Raw genomic sequence first — 22113 nt, 5'->3', positions numbered from 1 at the left:
CCACAGCAGGACATATTTAATAAAACCACAAACAAGAAAATATAGAACCATTTACTCCCAAGAACATTTGATAGGAGAGAGAATTCATGTAAATAAAAAGAATGAGACTGATAGGGAAATAAATTTTATTTTCAAGCTTACCAGAGGATATTTACAAACAATGGGGTGTATAAAAATATAAAAGTACTTGACAGTGTCATTTTGAGGCTATAAATTTTACATGAGCTTTTTTCTAGCATCACCATAGCACTATTGCTTGAATGAATGCAACTTAATTCATCTAGGGGTAAGGGTATTAAACACTGTAACCTACTGCTGTCAAAGTCTGCAGTAAAGGTAGAAAAAAGGGAATAAAAAACTCAGCTATTTTTACTACTCTAGGAATTTTACTCATGATGTAAGCCTGATTTTTTTTGGTTTCCTGACTACTAGCTGCTTGTGGCTTCTCTTGTCTGGCTCCATAAGTCTGCATATGATCAGGCAATCTCCTCCAAAGGCCAACAGCATTATTTTTATTTTAATACAACTTGAAGAATAAATAGTTCATATAATATTTTGAAGCAGAGCAGACTTCATGGGGAGAGACAAAAGCCAGGCCTTCTACTTCACTATTGTCCCCTCCTTCCTCTATTGCTGTTGTGCTTTTTCAAGTGACCGAGCTGCTTTATTTCCTTTCTTACAACAACACAACAAACCCACAGGTAACCTGAAGTAACAGCTCAAGTAAAAAATCTGAAGTTTAAAACCAAACTGTATCTGCATATTACAGTTAGGATGGAATACAGCAATGCCTTCACTGAAATTTGGTCACTTGAGCACTGCAAGTTTTTCAACAGCACTGCTTTCCTTGCCAAGAGCAGAAAAATACCAAACTACCAATGTCAGAGGTGATTGCTCTGCTTGCAGATGAAAAGCAGTGCCTCTGTGAACAATCAGTCCTGAAACCCTCTCTAAACAAGGGTTAAGAATCTAGAGCTCAGCCTTGCCAACACAGACACCTACAAAATGCAGTGGCAGATAGATAAAGGGCAATGGGAAAGACAGAGTGATTTACAGACCCAGATCTACCTGTGGGCACATCCTTCTGCAGCTGCCACTGACCACTTCCAGGTCACTGCTACTGCAAGCAGCTGCCATCTCTGAACTAACCATGTAACATTTTAGGTATATCTAACAACTTCTAAATCTGCTCACCTGTTTCCTTACCTGAATAAAAACAGTAGAAAACAATACTTATCTACACACAAACAAATAAAGAAATATCTTTGTAGGAGAGAGGAGATACCCCAAAGCCTCTCACTGCCTTTGCAGTTCAAGCCTGTATCAGTATTTTAGAAATATTTCCAACTAAGCTCCAGTTAAGCAGCTTGGCACATCAGGGATGCATGCAGCCATCTAGCACCCTCCAGGAGCACAACACCGTTACCCACAAAAAAAAAAGATTTCACCCTTTTCATTTTTTAAAATAAGACCAAAAAACCTCTTCCATTTGCAGTTAGTATTACAGCCTCAAACTTCTTTGAAATACCATTAAGTTGAACTGTCCAAGGGAATAATTTCCAAAGAATACTGCTGCTTCCCCTCTACTGTGCCACAAGTCCAATTAGTGGTTGGGAATCCTTCAGTTGAGGCATGTGCACAGAAAAAACTGAGTTAGGAGTTGCTTTTGGACTCTTCATTCAGCTCAAACAGTTCTGAGAACAGTAAAGAGGATGGGAGGGGCTGCAGGTTAAGGTGGGAAGGCAAAGTCCTTTCTCCTACAATCCAGCTGCCCTGGCAGAAGCAACAGCTGATGTGCTGTCCACTGTTACTTCTAGGTTTTGAGCAGAGTTAACATAACAAGCTAGCAGGCTACAAACTACTCCTGATGTAAGTCCAGGGAACCTTAAAAAATTAGAAAAATATTAGAAGAATTTAAAAATCTTATTACTCAAAACGACAGAAGAAAGCTGCATGTATTTTTCCCTATTTTTCCACATCCTTCTGCTAGAAGCTGGTCTTCCAGAGTGAAAGGATATGCTACATCAAGTCTTGAGTGCTCTCTGCATTATTTGTGTAGTTTTAAGGCAAAATGCCTTTGGTGTGTATCAATGACGTGCCAGCCTTGCACAGCAGCGCACTGTTGTGGCTTATTGCTTTTTTTAACAGACAAAATAAAAGCCTAGCACAACTTTGGTTGTCATCTCTTTAGAATGTCAGCCAGCATTTTAAGAGGAATGTAAGAAGTTATGGGGTTATCCTTTTTTTTTTTGGTTGCTTTCTGTAAAAAGTTCAATTAGGGCCAAGACACACATATTTAACTGTCTAAACAGCAGCAAATTATTCCTTCATCTAAGAAGCTGTATTCAACTAAACCACCATGTTTTGCTTTAGCCAAGGTATTCTGATTTCTTCATAGAGTCTCTTCACCATCCACAGTCTGAGAAATGGGAGATGTATCTAAGTAACAGAAAACAGTCCTCTATGGCCTAGTAAATAGGGATTAGAAAACTATTACAAAACTCTTACTGCGTAGGCTATGAAAAAACAAAACCCCTTGAAAAACAAACCATTCAGTCTGTACACACTACACCTCGGTAATGGCTTTGTAGCCACCCAGCTCGGTGAAATGCTACCCAACAGGGCTCTGTATCCCACTGTTCAGTAACTTCTCCGAGTTAAAGTCAGGGATGGAGAAAAGTTTGCAGACAGCAGTCTATTCCCATGGCAATGGAGGATCCTCTGGGGCTTTACACACCAAACTATGTGTACGGCATTTGGAAAGAGCAATAGCTGTTCCACTTAGCTTCTGCCTGGACTATCTTTCTTTGCTGCAATTTAGCATAATAAACAAATCAAGGGTCTTCTTCCATGTCATCTGGATTGGGAGCCATAATAAAGTGCTGAGGGTACTCGAGGTTGTGCTCGTAAGCGTGTTCTTTCCAGCGTGCATCGTCGCTCTCATGGGTAATGTAGCGCTCTCCAATGCGTGTTTCAAATTCTCTGAGGTCAAGCCAAGTCTGATAATCCTAAGGAGTAAAAGAGATTTAAGGAAGCAGTTTTAAGAAACAGCAGCACTACATTCCCACAGATAAATTCTGCAGTTTGTGTCCATTTTTAGTGTAAATAGCCACGAGATACAACCAACAAGATCTGTTTAAAAAAAAAAAAAAAGCCCCAACGTTATCCACAAAAAATATTTCAAAATTAAATAGGTTAGTATCTAAGGTTGTCAAAGCAGCAGATAAACTCCATTCCAAACAAATCTTTTCTAAAGGGACTACAAGTTGTGGCACACAGCAGGCCATGTGTCCACTTCAGCACTGAACAAATAATGTTTGGCTCCATGCTGACATCACAGGGCTCCATGCACTCATCACTGCCCACAGTCAGGGGGGAAGCCAGGACAGTAAACCCATGTTGTTGTCAGACAGAAAGGAAAAGGTGGGAGAAACAGTAAGACAAATTTCCCTTGAGGAAAAAAGGGATTCATAGATGGTCAGAACCCTGGAGCACATCAAATGTAAAGCTAAAACTAGAAATGCTCATGCATTCCTGAATGCTTGTAAACAGAATGTGACACTTGCAGGTTTCATAAGCCTCTGAAGGATTTCAGCCAAAAAAATTATTCACTCATTATAAACATAGTGAAAAAGGCAGATGGGCTTACCTGTAGCCATGGGTGACTAAGGGATTTGTCAACACTGAAACGTTTTCTCATCTTCACTTGAAGCAAATTGTTTATTAAATCAATGGCTGGCAAAGAAGAACAAAAATTATATTGTTAAAATACAAATCACCTCTGTCATCATTCATATGCTGCATTAGAAATTATTTTTTTATGTGTGAGTGTATCCTACACTGAATTCCTTTGTATTTAACCAAGCTTTTGAATTTTATATTTAGCTTTGCTTATGTTAAATGTGGCTACAAAATAGGTATGGAGTAAGTTCCCCCTACTTTTGATGGAACACTAAAAGCTTTACTGTGTTGTTCATTAATCTTTTTCCCAACTGATTTTAGTGATTTTCAGATATGCCCAAGAAGCTTGAGCATAATCCTGTGCTCCACAATAATATAGGTACTTCTACTATTGTATACTTTTGTATAGGTCCTTCCACATCTACCTGTGTATTAACCATGTATTAACCAAACATGGTAACAGCACATAACCAAAGCTGGCACTGGAGAGCTCTAGAGACCAGCTTTGTAAACTTCTAGGTTGTTCAGACCTGACACTTAAATCTGTATTTCCTAATGTACAAACTAAAATTCCAGATTCAACTTTGAACCATTTCTGTGATTATAGATCAGATAAAATATACCAACATTCAGCAAATACCCACACATGAATTAACTTTCCTTTGGGACTTTTGGGAAGTGTCAGATTACTCATCCCATTCATCATGCATGAAATTTGTATTTCTTGCTAAATCTCCTGACTCCCCTGCCCTGAAAATTATCTAAAGCATTGTATTCCACAATTTATGTTTCACAAATATATTTACCTTATATTTATCTACTTTGGCATAGTCTACTAAACTCAAACTATCAATAATTTTCACACTCCTTCCTAAATGAACCTTGATGTTTAAGCATTTGAAAACATTACCCCCATACACAAAATTCTAATAGAGAAAATTAATTTTGTTACCTTCACTAGAAATTTCCTTCCAAGGATTTGGTGGGTACATAAATGCTGCATTTTGAATCTGATCATTGATATCCTCATCTTCATTAAATGGGAATGTGCCACTGAGGCTCACGTAGACGATAACTCCCACTGACCACATGTCCAGGGAGCGGTTGTAGCCTTTGCTCCGGAGCACCTCAGGGGCCAGGTACGCGGGAGTGCCCACCACAGAGCGTCGGAAGGACTTCTCACCAATGATGCGTGCAAAGCCAAAGTCACACAGCTTCACCTGCAACAGCAGCACATTTCAAACTCAGAAATCTCTGCCTGACTTCACACCCTTTCTGCCATCCCTTAAACATTGTATGCATGCAAACAGAACAAAACCCCATGGAAACCAGTCCATTAAGGTTTTAGGTTGCTGAGTTTGCAGCACACAGATCAGCCGCACTTCGGATCAAGAGCTGAACTGGCTCTGCACAGACTCGGGTCTGAGGCAGTTTGTGTATTACATGGCCACAGGTGTGCAAATAAGGATGAAGTATCTTGATTCCAAACCCAGCTCATTTTCAGAAGTGAATCCTCACTCTCAAAAGGCACAGAACCTAAGTTAAAAACACACACGAATCCCAGCCAAATCACATTCCTCTTAATCATATTCCTGAAGTTTCAGCTACATGGAAATCCAACACTGAGTTTTAGCTGGAACTCAGAGCCAGCCAGCTCTTGACAGAACATCCCAGTAAAATGCATTAACAGCTGGCACATGCACCGATGCTCAAATCTTCATGATCCTATGACAGTTCCTCAACTTGAACACAGCAGGCACTTATGGAGATAAAACAATCCAGACCAAGCTCAACATGTAACCTCAAGTCAATAAGCCCCCCTCAGAGTATAAGAGCAATGCACTAAAAGCACTTAGTGAGACAAGGGAAAAAAAAAAGATTAATACAATACATGCAGTAGATGACTACAATACATTCAAGTAATTCTAGAAGTCAGTTTAAAATCCTACAAGAGGTTGCTTTTTAAGCAGCAGTGTCGATATTGCTTTAAAAAAAACCTGATGAACAGTAATGAAATGTATTGTTTAATCTTCACTCACTTGAGGGAATGGTTCTGCTGATGCTAGTAGTACATTTTCTGGTTTTAAATCACAGTGCACAATATTCTTGAAGTGTAAATTTCTCAAAGCAACAAGTATCTACAAAACAAAAGAATGCTTTCAGAATATATTCAAGCAGATCAGAAGTGTCAAGAGACACACAGACTAACCAATACAACAATTTCTATCAACAGAGTCCTCAAGAACTAACCCATATAGACTGTGCAAGTACTGTTTTTCCAGCTTACCAATACTTGAAAACAAGGGGGTTTATTTTCCCCAACCCTTTCCCCCCCACCTCCTCCTCTGTCTTTTTGAATGCTCACTGTTTTGACATTCATTTTTAGATATCCATAACATTATGTCTTGGGAAAGAAGGGCCAAAAAAATTAACACAATAAACATTCAAAGTTCTTTTCTTGCTTATTCAGCTTTCATGAGATGTGTAGCTCTCTATGCTGTCTCTTTTTAAATAACAATACAGAAAACCCCTTCTCCAAATTCTCATCTTGTAATTACAAAACCCAAATTTAGCCTTTCCTCTTAAAGCAGAGGAACTGACTGCTCACCTGAGTGACCATGAACTTAGTTATTCGTTCTGGAAGTCGACTTTTCTCACTGGAAAGAATCATCTCTAGCATATCCCCATGCAGCTTTTCCATCACAACAAAGACTCGTTCTGGGGTTTCAAACATACATTCCAGGTTCACAATCCCAGGGTGGTGCAAATTCTAAAACAAAGTAGCATAGGTACAACACTAAAATAAAACAGTATGAAATATCCTGAATTACACAGAAATGCTGACCACAAATTAAAAAAAAAAAACCAAACAGTTAAATAGATACAGGTGAAAAAAACTATCTGAGGAAAGAAACTAGCTTAAAACAAATGTCAACCCATGAAACATGCCAACAGCTAAGGATAACTTGTTTAATACAACTTAGCTCAAATCATTAATTTTACAGTTGATGCATGTTCTGTACTCAAGTTACTGAGTATAAGAATAATACTCAAAAAGGAGCTAGTAGTGGAAAACAGCAGAAAATAATACTGAGGGAGTCAACATGGAGCCAAAGTACATAGCTTCAGTGGGATCCCCTACAGCAGGGTAGATATCACCCCCGAGTTATCAACTTGACCAAGTACTCAGGAGTTCCTGCTTTTGTAAGATTCCCTCTTCCAAAAGTACTCAGAAATCACAGATGTAAATTTAAAAATCAATTCAGAACACTTAGACATAATACAAAATCTCATTAATGGTCTATTTAAGACAAAACTCCAACATGATTCCAAAACGCCTTTATACCTGGAGAATGGCTACTTCATTACGAAGTTGACTTTCCTGTTTAGTTGGAAACCTCATCTTGTCAATGACTTTGATAGCCACATCTCTTCCAGTCTTCCTATGTTTTCCTAAACAGAAAGTGTCAGCCATCAAGAGGTAGAAGCAATTCATAGCTATTAAACATTACAGCAGAAATTCCTTATTGGGGAAACCAGTATATTCTGTCAGGTGTACAATATTACCATATTTATATTTAGAATTGCAAATGGTATATGAGTAAAAGAAGTTATCAACCTCCACAGGAATTCTGTAGTTTAAACTTAAACCAGTTACCACTCTGCTGTCAGGTACACACACGCTGACATTAGATGTATTGGGTGAAGTTTTTGCTTGTGCAAGGGACTTGCACATGAACAAGTAATAACAACTCCACAGAATATTGCTTCTCCTGCAAAATCAACAACAATTCAAGGCCAAAGTGAAAACAGATCTACACACCCACTGTAGTGGTTTCATACTTTCATGGGCTCCACATGGACAGGAAATTACACACCTAATACTCTTTGGGAACATGAGAGCAATTAGGTACCCCAAAGAACAGCAACACATTTAACACCCGAGGCAGTCTGCTGTGATCAAAAAGCTCTAAAAGGCCGTGGTAAGAAAAACACCATGCTGACAGCACCACGTATTATTCCTTGCTGCAACCTGCATCAGCTCCACGAGAAGCGTTCTGCAATACACAGCTAGGCTGTGTCCAGGGCTAAGTGAGCAGCTGTTCATGCTTCCCCAGCTTCTTCACAGCTGCACAACTGGTTTCTTTCAGTCACATTAGAGAGGTTAATGGGATCACACACTGCAAGGCCTTGGAAATCTGAGACATTTAGTACTAAACTATGACAGAACAGTAAGTTTGCACCAAAGAAAAGCACCGTTATCCACTCAGTGAAGGGTTTGGAAGCCATTTTAGGAGAAGGGACGACACACACAGCTACAGTGCAAGTGGCACAGAAGGTTCTACCAGCACCGCTGTGGGGAGCCCAGCCACACCTCAGCAGCCAGCCAGCCTCTCCTGGTGCTCCCTGGTCAGCACCGGGGCCAGGGCTTAGGCAGGGCGCTGGAACTTCTCCAAGGCTGCTCTGCCAAGCAACTACTGCACCTGCCTTTAACATCATCATGAATAAAGAGCTTATCTCCACCAGATAAAGGAAATTATATTGAAATGTAGCACAAATACAATCAATTACAAACTAGATGCAAAACACAGAAGGCAAATGCTAGATTGCTAAAGAATGTAAAGCAAACCAATCCATCTAACAAAACACCTAACTATATAAGCTGGACTACAGCTAAAACTTTCCCATGAAGAGTAACAGACAAGCAGCTTGAAAATTGCTTTTATTAAACAAAACAAAGCCAGCCAGTTTTCAGTGCAAGTTTTACATCAGTAACAAAATGTCAAGAGTAGTTTTTTCTGTCTCCCTTTTTTCAGATCTTTCAAACTAATCAAAGTTTGAAAGGAAAAGCAGAGGGAAACTGTTCTCACTGACACATGGAGTTGGATATTTATATCCTATAACTTTTGATTTGCAATTTTGAAAAAGTTTGTCAAGAATAGGGAACACAAAAAATGCAACAAAAAATAAAAACCCAATCCAAACCCCACAACAATGAAAGCAACCTAATTTTCCCATTACTTGTTACCATTATTTTAGTATGACTACACAAGTGCAGATAAGCCAATATCAGAAGTTACAGGATCTAGCCTCTCCAAATACTAGCAACAATTAAGCAGTGTGTAGAGCCAGAAAAACCATAGTCTTTTATACTGTCTTCTCATACTCTTTCAGCTTGTGATTTTATATTAAGAATTAAGCATATCCGATATATTTTAAGCCCTTATTCAGTAAAAAAAAATTCAATGAAAGTTTTTTGTAAGTGTTTACTACACTTACAAGCACTTGTAAGCATTGAATCATGTAAAACATCAAGCTGAGATTTATCTACAAGGCAATTTAGGAAAAATGAAACCCAGTCATTAAAATAAGTGTCTGCATTTGTTAATTTCTATTCATAAGAGAGGGAGGATATTTTGATTCACACTACGCTTTAAGAAATGCAGAGGGGGCAAAAAACCTGATCTCTTTCAAGAGTGATGTAAAACCAGACCAAACTGTATTTTCACCAAGCAGTTTAGAAGTAATAAAGTAGCTAACTACACAATTGGCAGACAGAAAAATCAAAGCCACAACACTTCCTGATTAGAAAGAAAATGTGACAGAAGCAGAAAGATTACCACTTGTAAATCATTACTTATGACTTTTTCTTTCTTTCCAGATTTATGGTCTGTGGTTTTCTCAACACTTGAGATATAACACGAGATTAAAAAAAAAGAGATAGAAACAGAGTTCATATGCATTTCTAGTATTTCTTCTTTTTTTGTAAAGACATACTAAAAGCAAGTTATATGCTGCAACAGAAGGTTTTAAAAACTAGGTGATAATACTAGACTTGAAACCTAGGGCTAACACACTTGGCAAAGAATACCTCTTTCTACTTTACCCTGCTGACAGAAATTTGTTTGCATCAAGCATGTCAATAACATGTTTGCATCCATACTGTCAAACCATAAACTATGTGTTTTTCTAATTGCTTTTGGCCACATCTCTAAGGTGCAATTCAAAACAGGTATAACTGACAGCAAATATGTGACTTCTAATACTGTAAAGCACAGTGTTAGAATTTGCAATTTAAAAAAATCATGAAACATGGCCAAATTGGATTGCTTTGTATTTAACTATGGCCAAAAAAGAAATGCATATTCTAAACTGATTAGGATGCCAATACAAAACTGTAAAGGCAAGAATTTAATTGTAAGAAATACTGTATATAGAGCTGCAGAGCCACGCAGCAAAGTAATCCAAACACAAATTTTAACAAGATTAACTTCACCTAGACATTCTAGATACAGCTAAGTAAGTATGAAAAGGATAATTTTAACAAGGAGACATTCTACCTTAATAAATGCATAATGGAACATAATGCAATTTACCTCCATATACAATACCAAACTGACCAGAACCCAGCACTTCATCAGCAAATATTTGGTACACAGAGCTGATATCCTAATGCATGAAAAAAAAAGAAATCACAAATATCAGGAGTCATTAAAATGTTCAGGACCACATTAGGTATTACTGGCTAGGCTGTAATTATATCTGGCATTAATCAAAATCTGTAAAAGGTACCCTCATTACACTGAGCAGTGGGAAAACACAACAAACTTTTCCTGAAGAGGATCCACTGGGTTGCACCAAAAGCAGGGACAAACATTCATAAAAACTAACAGCCATGGCAGGTGAGTAGGTAACTTCCTGCACATAACATGGACTTCTTTACCTAAGTGCTCTGGTGCTGCTTTCTCATCCAGACACTGCTACTACCAATTACTCTGCAATACTCAGACAAATAAACATCACTGTAATACAATGCACATGACTCACCACATTCTCCTGGACCTGGCAATTTGAAACAGAGATGCTTAAAGACAATTCTTCTGCAATAAAGAAGATAAAGCCAAGTTAGTAAATAAAAAGGGCAGATTTTTTCTAAAAAGAGAATCAACAAAAACCCTTTACTGACTTCTAACCCAGAATCGGTGAAATGATTTTTAGTGTTGTATTGCAGAAACTTCATACTCTGAAACTCATTAGATAAATAACTCTGGAAGTTTTGCTGGGATTATTTGTCTTTTTTTGTCCTATTCCTGATTACAAAAACAGTAGAACAATACAAGTGTGTACACAATAGACAGCTGGAGAACCAAAAGCAATAGTAATTGTATCATAGTTCATTAAGTGAATAATGATTTCTGGTAACAATAAAGAAAAATACAGGCAAGAGGAGCAGGTAGATCACTCATAGTCAAATGAATGTGGCTTCTTATCTTCTGTGGCACCAAGATATACAGAATTAATGCATAAGAAAAGGAAACAAATCAAAGAAACCAAGTAACACAATAACTGATAATTAAAAAGACAATAAAGCCCATAAGATAAAAAAAATAAAACCTTTGTTTCATGGATAAACTACAAAAGCAAATCAATCATTGGAACATAAGGGCACATTCAGGAAGTATCATTTCCAAGTAAATGTATCAGATAAAGAATTCTTCAGTCTGCAGCAGACATTGACATAAATTTTTCATTACAGGAATAACATTGATGCCCAGGCAAGAAGAGATATACCAAGGAAGACAGGAAATACCCTTCTTTTTTGACTTCCACAGCCAAAGTAAAGCATCTCAGACTAACAGACATCTGCCACTTGGAGTCTGTCTCTCTGAAGGCATTCCAGACCAAACTGGATGTGTTTGTGTGTAACCTGGACCCTGACTTGTCAGTGGGGTTGGACTGGATGATCTCCAGAGGTCCCTTCCAACCCTAACAATTCTGTGATATTATGTTAACTTAAAGAACAAAAAGAATTAATTCATCTACAAGGTAGATAGAAAACACACTATAAACTTACTAGCACTTTGAAAAGACCCTTTGTCATCCTAAAGAGAATTTAGAAAAAAAAGATGTCTGATTTTTTCCACCTGTGCTTCATCTCAAAGAAGAAATTTACAGAGAGAAGATAGGAAGAATTACTAATTCTCAAAGACACCCTGAAGTCTGCATCTGGAATATGAACTCTGAGTCTTGCAGATGCCAACTGATTATTGGCTATAGTCAAGTCAGTACTGAAGTAACCGTACAGAACACAAGGGAAAACAATAAAGAAGTCAGACAAAAAAATTCCTAAGGTCAACAAAAACTGCTTCAAGGTAACTAGAAAATAAAGATACAGTTTTTGAAAGTGTTTAACAGAACACACTGAACCCTTGTCCACAGATGGCTACAGAATATTAAATAACTCTGAGGTAAAGAGTGGGTTATTCTTTCCAAATAAATCCATTTTTCTAGTGTCTGAAATGTGCAAGAATAAGAGCTAAGAAGCAGTCACCTCTAAAGAAATTATTAATGCCACAATTGCACACAACTTCTACAGCAGGTAGATTCTCTCTATAGTAGGCAGGTTTCTTTCTCATTTTAGCTCAGAATCACCCCACAAAGAAACACCCCACCCCAAACACCAGGTAAAAAGGATGGTGGTTACAAAAGATTCTTTGCCATGGGTCAGACTGGAAGGACATCCTCATTTCTAACTACCTCTGGCCACAATGGAGTATATAATAATTAGATGATGCCTCGTGGACACTTTGACACTACAAGTTCTCTGTTGCTGCAAGTATTTCAAGTGCTAGCCATGTCTCTCTTCCACTTTTGGTCTTTTTGTTTAAAAGCATGCATTTGAGACTTTTTTTTTCAAATTAAAATCTAATTATCTTAAGGACTCTTGAGATACATGTCATGATTCACGAAGTGTAGGAAGAAGAGGGATGAACAGACATTTTGTAGTCTTCTGAGAGTTTAAAAACCAACCTGAGTTGTCTAAAAATATGTAAATACCACTCCCTGACTCACAGTAGTTTCTTATACTCCTATAATCCTAAACATACTAAAATACTTCCTCTTAGCATCCATCACTGCAGTTCTATTCCCTACCAATGTCAATGGAATGTCAATGGAGTGTTACTATTTATATCTGAAAAACTAATTGTTTTGGAAAAATCAAGTGTCTTTGCAAATCTGTTAGCAACAGTAAGCCTTAGGTGCTAAAAAACAGAGAGTTTTGGTGTATATATATATATATATATATATTTACCTCAGACTATCATTTAAATGTTCTTAACTGTTGCTGATGCAGAGTAGCCAGATATCAGAGAAAGAGAAACTGATCTCAAAATCTAATGCAAAAGAAATTTTTTCTGCAAGGAGATTAAAGAGTAGCTGGAATTTAAAAGGAAACTAAAAAGTGAAAGCATAAATCTCAGTACAGAATGAGAATAAATGTTGTTGCAAGGAACAAGATGTCTTAAAAGAAAGAAAACAATATAAAAGTTTAGTGAAGCCTTGATAATTAATATAATCCTATGCCAGATGAAAAAAGGGAGGGAAGGTGCATAAAAATAAGAACAGGGTACTTTTTATAACTACCCACAGCTTCGGAATAGTTTTTTACATCACTGATGGTATTAACACAGCAACACTAAATCCTTTTTTCTCCTTAGCTACTGACATCTCATAGAATTTTAAAAATATAAACATATATGGGTACTAACATTAAAAAAATCCAAATTTGGCTCTTTCAAAGTGTATGCATATAATCTGAATATATTTATTTAGTTATGTATATTAGAAATATGTAATCTGTACTCCCTTTTTATATCTGCATGTGTTCTTAGTGGTCCCACAATAAAACTCTGCATTCATATTGTAAATCTGATTCTTTACTACTTTCTGCTACAAAGGATTAAAGGATTTGCCCACCCTCCACAAACCTGAGAGTCATTTTTTAGAGACTCATGGAAAATGATGAACCCAATTCAGCAGATAACCAACAGACAGTACTTCACTCTAAACAAGCACTGTTCCCAAAGGAATCACTACCACCAGCAGCTTCAGCACATGAACAAGAGCGCCTCACTGCTTACTGTGATCTTTTCCTTGTCCTGCAGCAGTGCAAATGCTAGGCTGAGGAGTCACTGGCATCAAGGCCTGGCGGATGGCTTTCTCCCAGCTCTGAGCTACATCAAGTCCAACTCCAGAGGCAGCAAGAACTGGACTGTGATGAGTGCTGCCATTGTTCTCGCCAACAAAGTACACCATCGTGTCAGTGATGATCTCAAAACAGTAGGGGTTGCTGCCCTGCACCACATGTGAAAAATCTCGAGGCTGAGTCACCTGGAGAATTTCTGAAAGTGGAATCTCCTGAAGAAAGATATTAGAAATTAAAAAATGAAAATGTGCATAACATTTTAATATAACGCCCATAAACTGCAAGCGTTGCAAAGAAACCAAATCAAATACATCAAAGAAACAAAACCAAAACACCAAGCTTCATAAATAAAATTGATCTGCACATGACCATTGCTCTGAATATCTATATGCAAGCTTAGACAGACTTTCAGGCCCACCACAGTTCTCTCCATACAACTACTATTTTCTACTCAAACTACATTCATGTTCATCATGAGACACACCCCCACTGCATGGGTAAGTGATGCACAAAGAGAGAATTACCATTTTCCCCTTGTAGTTTATACAGCTTAGGCAGAGAAGAGCAGGAGGGGGAGAAAGTGAAACAGTAACATTAAGGAGAGGATGCAGCTATACACACTAATCAATAAGCATTGCTTTGTGCATCAGAATCATTTTGGGTAAACATAATACAGATATTAGCAGATATTATCTGCATACAGATAATATCCTCTACCTGGTCAGTTTAAGACCATGGTACAAGAGTATTACAGAACAGATCTCATGGAAGAAATGGTTTCACGTTCACACTAGGTGGAGGAGGACATTCCACATCCATGGGAAGGTGCAGGTGCATGTCACTTGCAAGAGCATTGAACAGGCAGATGAACACCAGGCAGGCATTAGGAGGATAAGAGACAGCAGCTGATTGAGATGAAGAGCAAATAAATGTAAAGGCAAAAAACTGTGAATTACTCTAACAGCAAAGACAAACAATCATATCTAAGCAGTTAAAACAAGGTTGCAAAGGAGCAAGTGAAAGGACTAAAAGCAGTCATGTAATGGAGCAACAAGCAAGGAACATATTTTACCAGCTGTGTTTTGAATGCACAGGGCAATACAAGTATCAGAGAGGTCTGAGAAGAGACTGCATTGGTCAAGATAGGGATGAAAAGGATCTGGGCAAGTTTAGCTGGGTGTACAGAGAAAAGGCTTGTTCTTAGAGATGTTATAAAGGAAGAAGCTGCAAGATTTGGACCCCCACCTAAAGGCATAAGACAAGAAAGGGAAAAGTCCTGTTTACACATTCAAATTCATTTTCCTACATTGACAATACACTAAGCTTAAATTATATAAACATAAGGCTATACAGCAAATTTTCCTGTAAATCTTGCTTGAAACTTTCAGTTGTACAGTAGGGAGTAACTGAATTTGAGGAATGTTGAAATAAAACACATAAGCATGCAAACTTTCAGACACTATTCAGAGAACACAAAAATTCAAGCCTTCATTCAAATGGTGGCCAAAGAAATTCTCTGGTAATTGTGAGGAAAGCTTAATATGCCAGGTAATTCAGGAGAACAGTACATGCAAAAATGTAAGGAGAGACATACTCAAGGGAATTAGAGCAGGAGCTGCAAGCAACTTCTCAGAGTTAGTCTTGATCCTTCTCACTTACAGGCTTTAGGCAACAATTAACCTGGTCACAGTTTTGATTCAAAAAAGAGATGGGAAAACGGAGATAATACGTAAACTGCTCACAGTAGTTATCATATCTATAAAGCATTTAATAAATCAAGTGAAACATAATTACAACTTATCATTAATTACCTTGTAATATTTTGTTCCAGATTCATTTTGAAATAGTGTGAGGCATTTGCTGTCCAGTCTCCAGTAATGTCTTTTTCTCTACAAAATGCACAGTACAATTACATAAGGAATAAACCTTTCATACGGCTTTTGCTATCTCATTATTTAAATTAAAAATGCTTTAAATTACTGTAATAATCATTCAAAATTAATCTACAATAATCTTAGACTACAGAAATGAAAAATAAACTTTGGGAAAAAATACTTTGTCTTAATTTAAGAAGAAGCTCAAAAATTATTTCCAAAAACTAGCAAATATCACTTACCTTACAGCAAAAGCAGTGACAACAGGAGTTACCTCATATAGGAAAAAAGAGTTACTAGACAGGCTTTACTCCAGGTGCATATTCTCACAAAATCTGAGTCATTCAAATTTAGTGACAATTGTGGCAGTCATGCTTTCTCCCTTCGTGCCCTCATACCAACACTGCAAGGTTCAAGCACTGAGAAAGCCTAACAAGTCCTTAATTCTTCCATCAATATAGAGGCAAAACAGGCACATTATGAGATTCAAATGAAAAAAAAACAATTTAGAGGGGGGAAAAAACCCAAGACAGACTACCTAGCCATTTGTTTGAAGTATCCACCAAAAAGAAATCTCCCTGACCAAAAAGTAACGTGGAATAACTGTTGTATATAACTGTCTTGTAATTTAAGCAGAAGAATATTCTTCAAAACAAAGAAGCTTTTAGAAAGCTAATATGGTTGTATGAATCAAAGTATCTGTAAGATACTTTCCTTGCACCACACTCATATAGTTAGAAAACCACTTCCATTTTTCTGGGACAAAAACCAAGACCCTTAACCCTAACTTAGGATGACAAAGTTTGAAATACCATTCTATTATATTTCTATTTTATAAACTTTGTCATATTAAAAGCAAAGCTGGTTTTTTTTTTCCATATTTAAGCAGAGCTTAAATCACTCAGGGAGAAGCTAAGTCAACCTACAGGAGTTAGACAAAGAAAACTAGATCAAAAACGGATTTAACTTAAAGGAGTTCCCAGAGAGCACCGGGACAATGGGTGAAACCAAAGGTGTAAACCCCTCATTTCAACATATATGCTCTTTATTAAATTGCGAATCAGGAAAGACCTTGGAGAGAGAAATTAAGGAAAAGGCTGGTAACTTATTCAGGGGTTCAAAATCTGCCCCATACCCTACTCTGAGAAAGCATGGGACCAAGGTTAGAAAAAGAGTAAAGATGATGACATAGAAATGTCTCATTTTAAAGAATGAAACATCTTGTTATCAGGGAGCACAAGAAGCACACAGATCGTGCTGTTAAAATGAACCTGTCTGGAACTGATAGGAAGCCCAGTTGTTTCAGGAATAGGAAACAGTCTGACATTGCTGAGAACGGAACGGCCAAGGGAAATAGCCGATGTTGTAATGCCCAATACGGAAGTCTCCTCCCATTAGGAAGCTCTGTGAGATCTTGTCTGGCTGACTGTCCTTTGGGTCAGGATACTTCATTTGACTGGCCTTTTTAGTTGATGTCAGCGAGGTAGCAGCCAGACTGACAGCTGAAGAAAATCAAACTAAACTAAGGTGTTTCATCAGATCACTGTTCTAAAGGGAGGCTCAAAAAAAAAAAAGTTCATGGGAAAACATACTGGTTGTACTGAAAGTTTAAATCAGAGCTGAATACCAGGTCTGCTCTGAACAGTTCTAGAAGTATTCATCTTTGTCTGCTACCTGGCCTTAGTTTTTCCAGCTGATGATAATTGTGATTTATGTAGTCTTGGCTGTAACCACATCTAAAACACACTAGATACTTATTTTGGATTGTGATAAATACATCTAGGTACTAGAAAACTGTACCTTAAAGAAATGGTTTTTAAGGGAGTTTCATAAAGACCACTTACAGCAGTCAGTTTAGCTGACAATCACAAAAACTGAAAACATTACAGTACAGAGCTGCCTATTATCACCTTTCAAATTGATTGCATCAGAACTTAAATAACTTTGCTTCTCTAAACTCTCTAAGTCTCCTCCAATCAGATGCCACAGAGATAAAGAATGCAAAAGTATTTCTGCTGCCTTTCATGAACAGTCTCAGTATGCCATAATGTTCTCCATGAGATCTGGGAACTTCTTAAATTCCTCCTTTTCATTCATCTACCAAAAAACAAGAGGACTGATTCACTTCCTCCCATCAGACAATACTAAAGAACCCTGTTATTTTGCCTTGTTTTCCTCCTCAATACACAAAAATCAAGTAGCTTGCCTACTCAATTAAGGTAGCGTTATTAGTAGCACTGGCAACAAACTACACAGTCTTTTTGGGGGATGCTTTCATACCCAAGGACATACAGTCAAGCCACAACTCTTAAAGTGAATTGCTAGAGGAATTAAGGGTTCCCACATCTACACATAACTATTTACAAACACCTAGATCATTAGAATAATACTCTCAACCATTTCAGTATACATAATATTCTTATGAATTCAACCTTTTCACATAGTAGAATAGAAAAAGAGACATATGTATTTAGTTCAACTATAGAGAAAGAAGACACAAACAAATTTTTCTAAGTTACTTCCTCAGGAAAGCTGAAATACTGCATATGCAATTCATTTGAGACAATGTAGAGATGCTTCTCCTTCTTAAAGGGGAGAAGGAAAAGTACTATTCAATCACCATATGAAGAATTTTGAATAAATTACACTTTTTCCCTGGAACCAGATTTCTTAATAATGAACATCACAGCTAAATTCTTTCAAATTATACTCTAATCAGAAATAAAATATACTAGTTTACAGAAATAATTTAGGAAGAAACTGAAGTAACTGACCAGGTTGTCTCTACTAGTATAGTGGACCATCCATCCTTCTTTCACCATTGTACTGCTCTTCCTCTTCGTGTGTTTGATTGACTGTACAACTCGCATGAGAGGAATATTATTGCTTGTTGAAGGACTAAAAAGGAGATACAACAGTTTAACATGCAACAAGTTAAAATACAACAGTACTGCAATTATACTTGTTTTACGTATTTAGTCCACAATTTTCAGGAACAGATAACTTTTATGCATTTAGTCCATCATTTTCAGGAATAGACACTGTGGTTACAGTCCATAATTTTCAGGAACAGACACCTTTTCTTCCCATACAGATTTAGTTGATGGATGAATTTGATAAGGCATCTGAGCTCCTACTAGATCTCCTAGGGCAAATATTGCAGTACTTAAGGAACAGAGAAGAAACACACTGGACTGAGGACACCTACAGAAATTATCCTCTTTCAAAACAATCTGCTGAGACTGCTGGTCTTTCATGCCATTTTACACCACAGAAATATAATTAACATCAGCATAACTATCATTTCTTCTTGTCTATGTAAGTTGATTATGCTGCTTCATAATATTGTGGTTAATGAAGGTCCCTATCAAAGCAAACTTTCAACTTATGAAAATATAAACCAGGGTGTGTTAAATCACAGCTGTACTAGAAAATTCTATCAATGCTAAGATATATTAACTGTCCTGCAGACAAAGGTTTGATAATCTCTAATGTTCTGAGAGAGCCATTAATTAAACATACAGGTTTTAATAGCATTGAAAATGAAGGTAAACACCGAGGTGCCTGCCTACACCAGAGCTCTACATGTGGCACTAACAGACATATCTGTAAACACACATTGTGAGGTAGTTTCAAAAAAAAAAGTAAGGATGCTTTAACGTGGTCTGTTACACTACAGGATGTAGAACTGGCTACAGGATGCTGTCATGCCAAAAACCTGAATTGCTTCAAATCCAATTAGAAAAAAATGGAAAAATCCTACTTGAGGTAGATGTTGCTTCCCAGTCAGGAGATCCTTGAGGTATGAATCACTGGAAGTTGGAAGGTATCATTATATGCTCTCCCTCACAAATTTGCTATTAAGCCCTGAGCTACAGTGATGTTTAGTTTGACCAAATACAACTGTGCTTATCTTATTAAGAACGACTAAGAAAATCAGGATGACACTACTCAGAATAATAGAGAAATAGAAAGTTCATTAAATCAAATTTGGTCTATGTTAACGGTTATTGAATAAAAGACTTCAGAAACATCACTTTCAAGATAAATAAAGCGAACTATTGCATAACATGCATAGAATATGATGTCAACATTAAAATATCCCAACTAATGCTGTTTAAATCCACACATATATAACAGTAACTAAATTAGGCTCAAGTCACAGAGATATTAACCACACATTAGCTTTGTTAAGCTGTAAGTTTTATCCTGCTTTAATAATCTGGGTGTGTTTCTTCAATAACTGTCATAGGATAACATTTTTTCCAATTAGAAGAGGCTATATTCTTTTAGTTTATTTATGTTTCAGAGTTTCTTGAGATAGGAGAACTTTACAAAGTATTTTCAAGCTAAAAAAAACCCACACAAAGGGAAAATACACTTTCAGCAATAAAACCGGGCTAATTGGTAACGTTTTGCTCAAAATTTTGAGCAACACATATCCTCAGCAAAGAAATCCATCCTGTAACTTACCTGATTGTCTTGACAGCTTCCTCATCTTTGTCTGCATCGAGGTCAGATGGATCCATAAAAAAGATTTTGTCCTCTGGAGGAGAGGTCTCTTCAGCATCATCTAGAACTCGACTACCATCACTGTTCATTTCACTGCTATCAACTTCCATCGGCATATCCAAGTCCTGCCCTGGGCTAGCAGGTTCTGGAAACAACACAAGTCAGACATTATTTCACACACACAACTAAAAAAAAAAAAAAAAAATCCTCCAAAATTCAACTTTGTTTTTTTTTTTAGTTAACACTTATGGAAATAAACAAAAAATTACAATCACAATATACAAAATCTTCACACACTTGCTGTAAGATGCAGAGTATGCTAATGAATATCATCAATTTCATTTTGCTAAATGCCAAGGCAAGAGAGACCCAACTAAAACACAAACCATTCTGAAAGAAGCAGAGTGAAAAGCTTAAAGTCTACACCTAAATCTCATTACGTAATTCTGTTCCACAAGTAATCAGGACAAAGTAACCTTTCGATGGCTAGAGATGACCCAGAGAATTATTCTTGTGCAAATGAAATTCTCCATTAACAGCAACCCAGCTCTGCTCTCCCTGGTCTTGTAGTCCATAATAAGAAAAGTAAGAAAGAAAAGGAGAGCTGTGGAATTGCAGGAAAAGAGAAAAGCAGAACAGATCTTATTCACCTGTGATTTGCTGTAGGCAGAAATTTAGTGTTTTCAAAAGCTGTACAACTGGTACTGTGGAAAACTAAGAATTAAGACATAAAAATATGTCTTGTAATATGTCTGTAGCCTTTTTATGGTTGTTTTTTTGTTTGTTGGTTGGTTTGTGGGGCGTTGTTTTTGAGTTTGCTTTTTACCTGGGGTGAGTTAAATTAAGAATGGGAAAAAGAACAGAAAATAAATTGCTCTTTATGTCTTCAGAAGAATTACATGAAACTATAGCTCCCAAACTATGTGGCCTTTACCATTTTAGCATCACAAGGGCAGTAAAACCAGGCTGCAGCAGCATCATGTTGCACATTACTGTTCACAGCCACCAACCTCAAGATCCAGGAAAGAGCCTGGGAGCTGGAGAAGGTTACCATGAATGGATGGGATATATTGTGCAATGGCAACAGACCCTAGCACAGATGTTGCCCAAGCCTCTGAATCAAGTTGTACTGTTTGATGCGATCTGCTTCACTTCACCAATTTTGTTTCACTAAAAAATGTGTGACAAGGCAACACAGCCACAGAATGGCTGAAGTTGGAGGAGATTTTTAAAGGTCACCTGGTCCAACAACCCCCTGAGTTCATTTCTCCCATCTGTTGAAGTCCCTCAGGACAGCAGCACAAACCTTCTGTCATATCAGCCAGTCCTCCCAGTCTGGAGGGTACACTCTGTCCCATCAAGATCATTAATGGAGATGTTAAATAAGACTGGACCCTTTACTGGCCCCAAGGGTACACCATGAGTTATCTGCCATTGATAATCACACTCCAGGCCCCCCATTCAATCAGTTTTTAATCCCTATCTGCTCATCTACCCCATATTTCATCAGTTTAACACTGGTTTAAAACTTACAAAAATACTCTAAACATTCTTCCACAAAGTGTTCTTCACATCCCTCTTTCAATTCTGCAAGATCTATTCAGAAAGCAGTCCTACTTCATTGAGGTTTCTAGAAATTAGGGTGCAATTCTTTCATTTGGTTTGGCTTGGGCTTTTTCTCCTTTTTCTTTTATCTCAAACACCTCAGCTAACTCTGGCCAGTAAGATATGAGAAAGTCATAAAAAACGGCACATGTCTTCAGATATTAACATTTTCAAGTATGTATTTCATGGTGAAAAATGAGCAGACTAATCACAACAGATCTTCAAAGTTTGTACATTGGGGTGGCTTCTAGATTTTTCATTTCCATTAAGCAATCCCAAGAAAGGCATAGTGAACTTGTCAAGACTGATTTAAATAAAATTTAAGTCACCAGAGTGTAAGTTTTACAGTGAATCTTTTTCATTTTAACTGAAAAAATTGGCAAGATAAATAAAAATATGTCAAATATTCAGAGATGAGGGAACTAAATACTAAGGTATTTAGTTTTCAGCCAT

The 22113-nt window shown here is 37.3% G+C and overlaps 1 protein-coding gene across 1 annotated transcript in view; it reads right to left on the bottom strand.

The window, feature by feature from the left end:
- Positions 1-108: 108 nt before the first annotated feature.
- PRKD3 (protein kinase D3) overlaps positions 109-22113 on the bottom strand; it is a 43380-nt gene continuing 21375 nt past the window's right edge. Inside the window, exons 8-19 of the mRNA XM_036379987.1 lie at positions 20017-20200; positions 18318-18441; positions 15481-15558; positions 13605-13881; positions 10510-10562; positions 10059-10131; positions 7028-7134; positions 6290-6451; positions 5721-5819; positions 4634-4901; positions 3650-3735; positions 109-3008 (exon numbers count right to left, since the gene is read on the bottom strand). Of these exons, the coding sequence (XP_036235880.1) occupies positions 2835-3008; positions 3650-3735; positions 4634-4901; positions 5721-5819; positions 6290-6451; positions 7028-7134; positions 10059-10131; positions 10510-10562; positions 13605-13881; positions 15481-15558; positions 18318-18441; positions 20017-20200 (1685 nt within the window). The 3' untranslated portion in view covers positions 109-2834. The remainder of the gene's footprint in view (positions 3009-3649; positions 3736-4633; positions 4902-5720; positions 5820-6289; positions 6452-7027; positions 7135-10058; positions 10132-10509; positions 10563-13604; positions 13882-15480; positions 15559-18317; positions 18442-20016; positions 20201-22113) is intronic.

This window comes from Molothrus ater, chromosome 3, assembly GCF_012460135.2.
Source record: "Molothrus ater isolate BHLD 08-10-18 breed brown headed cowbird chromosome 3, BPBGC_Mater_1.1, whole genome shotgun sequence".
Taxonomy (NCBI): domain Eukaryota; kingdom Metazoa; phylum Chordata; class Aves; order Passeriformes; family Icteridae; genus Molothrus; species Molothrus ater.
Note: the sequence above shows the minus strand (reverse complement) of the source record. Positions and strands in the feature narration are given on the sequence as shown.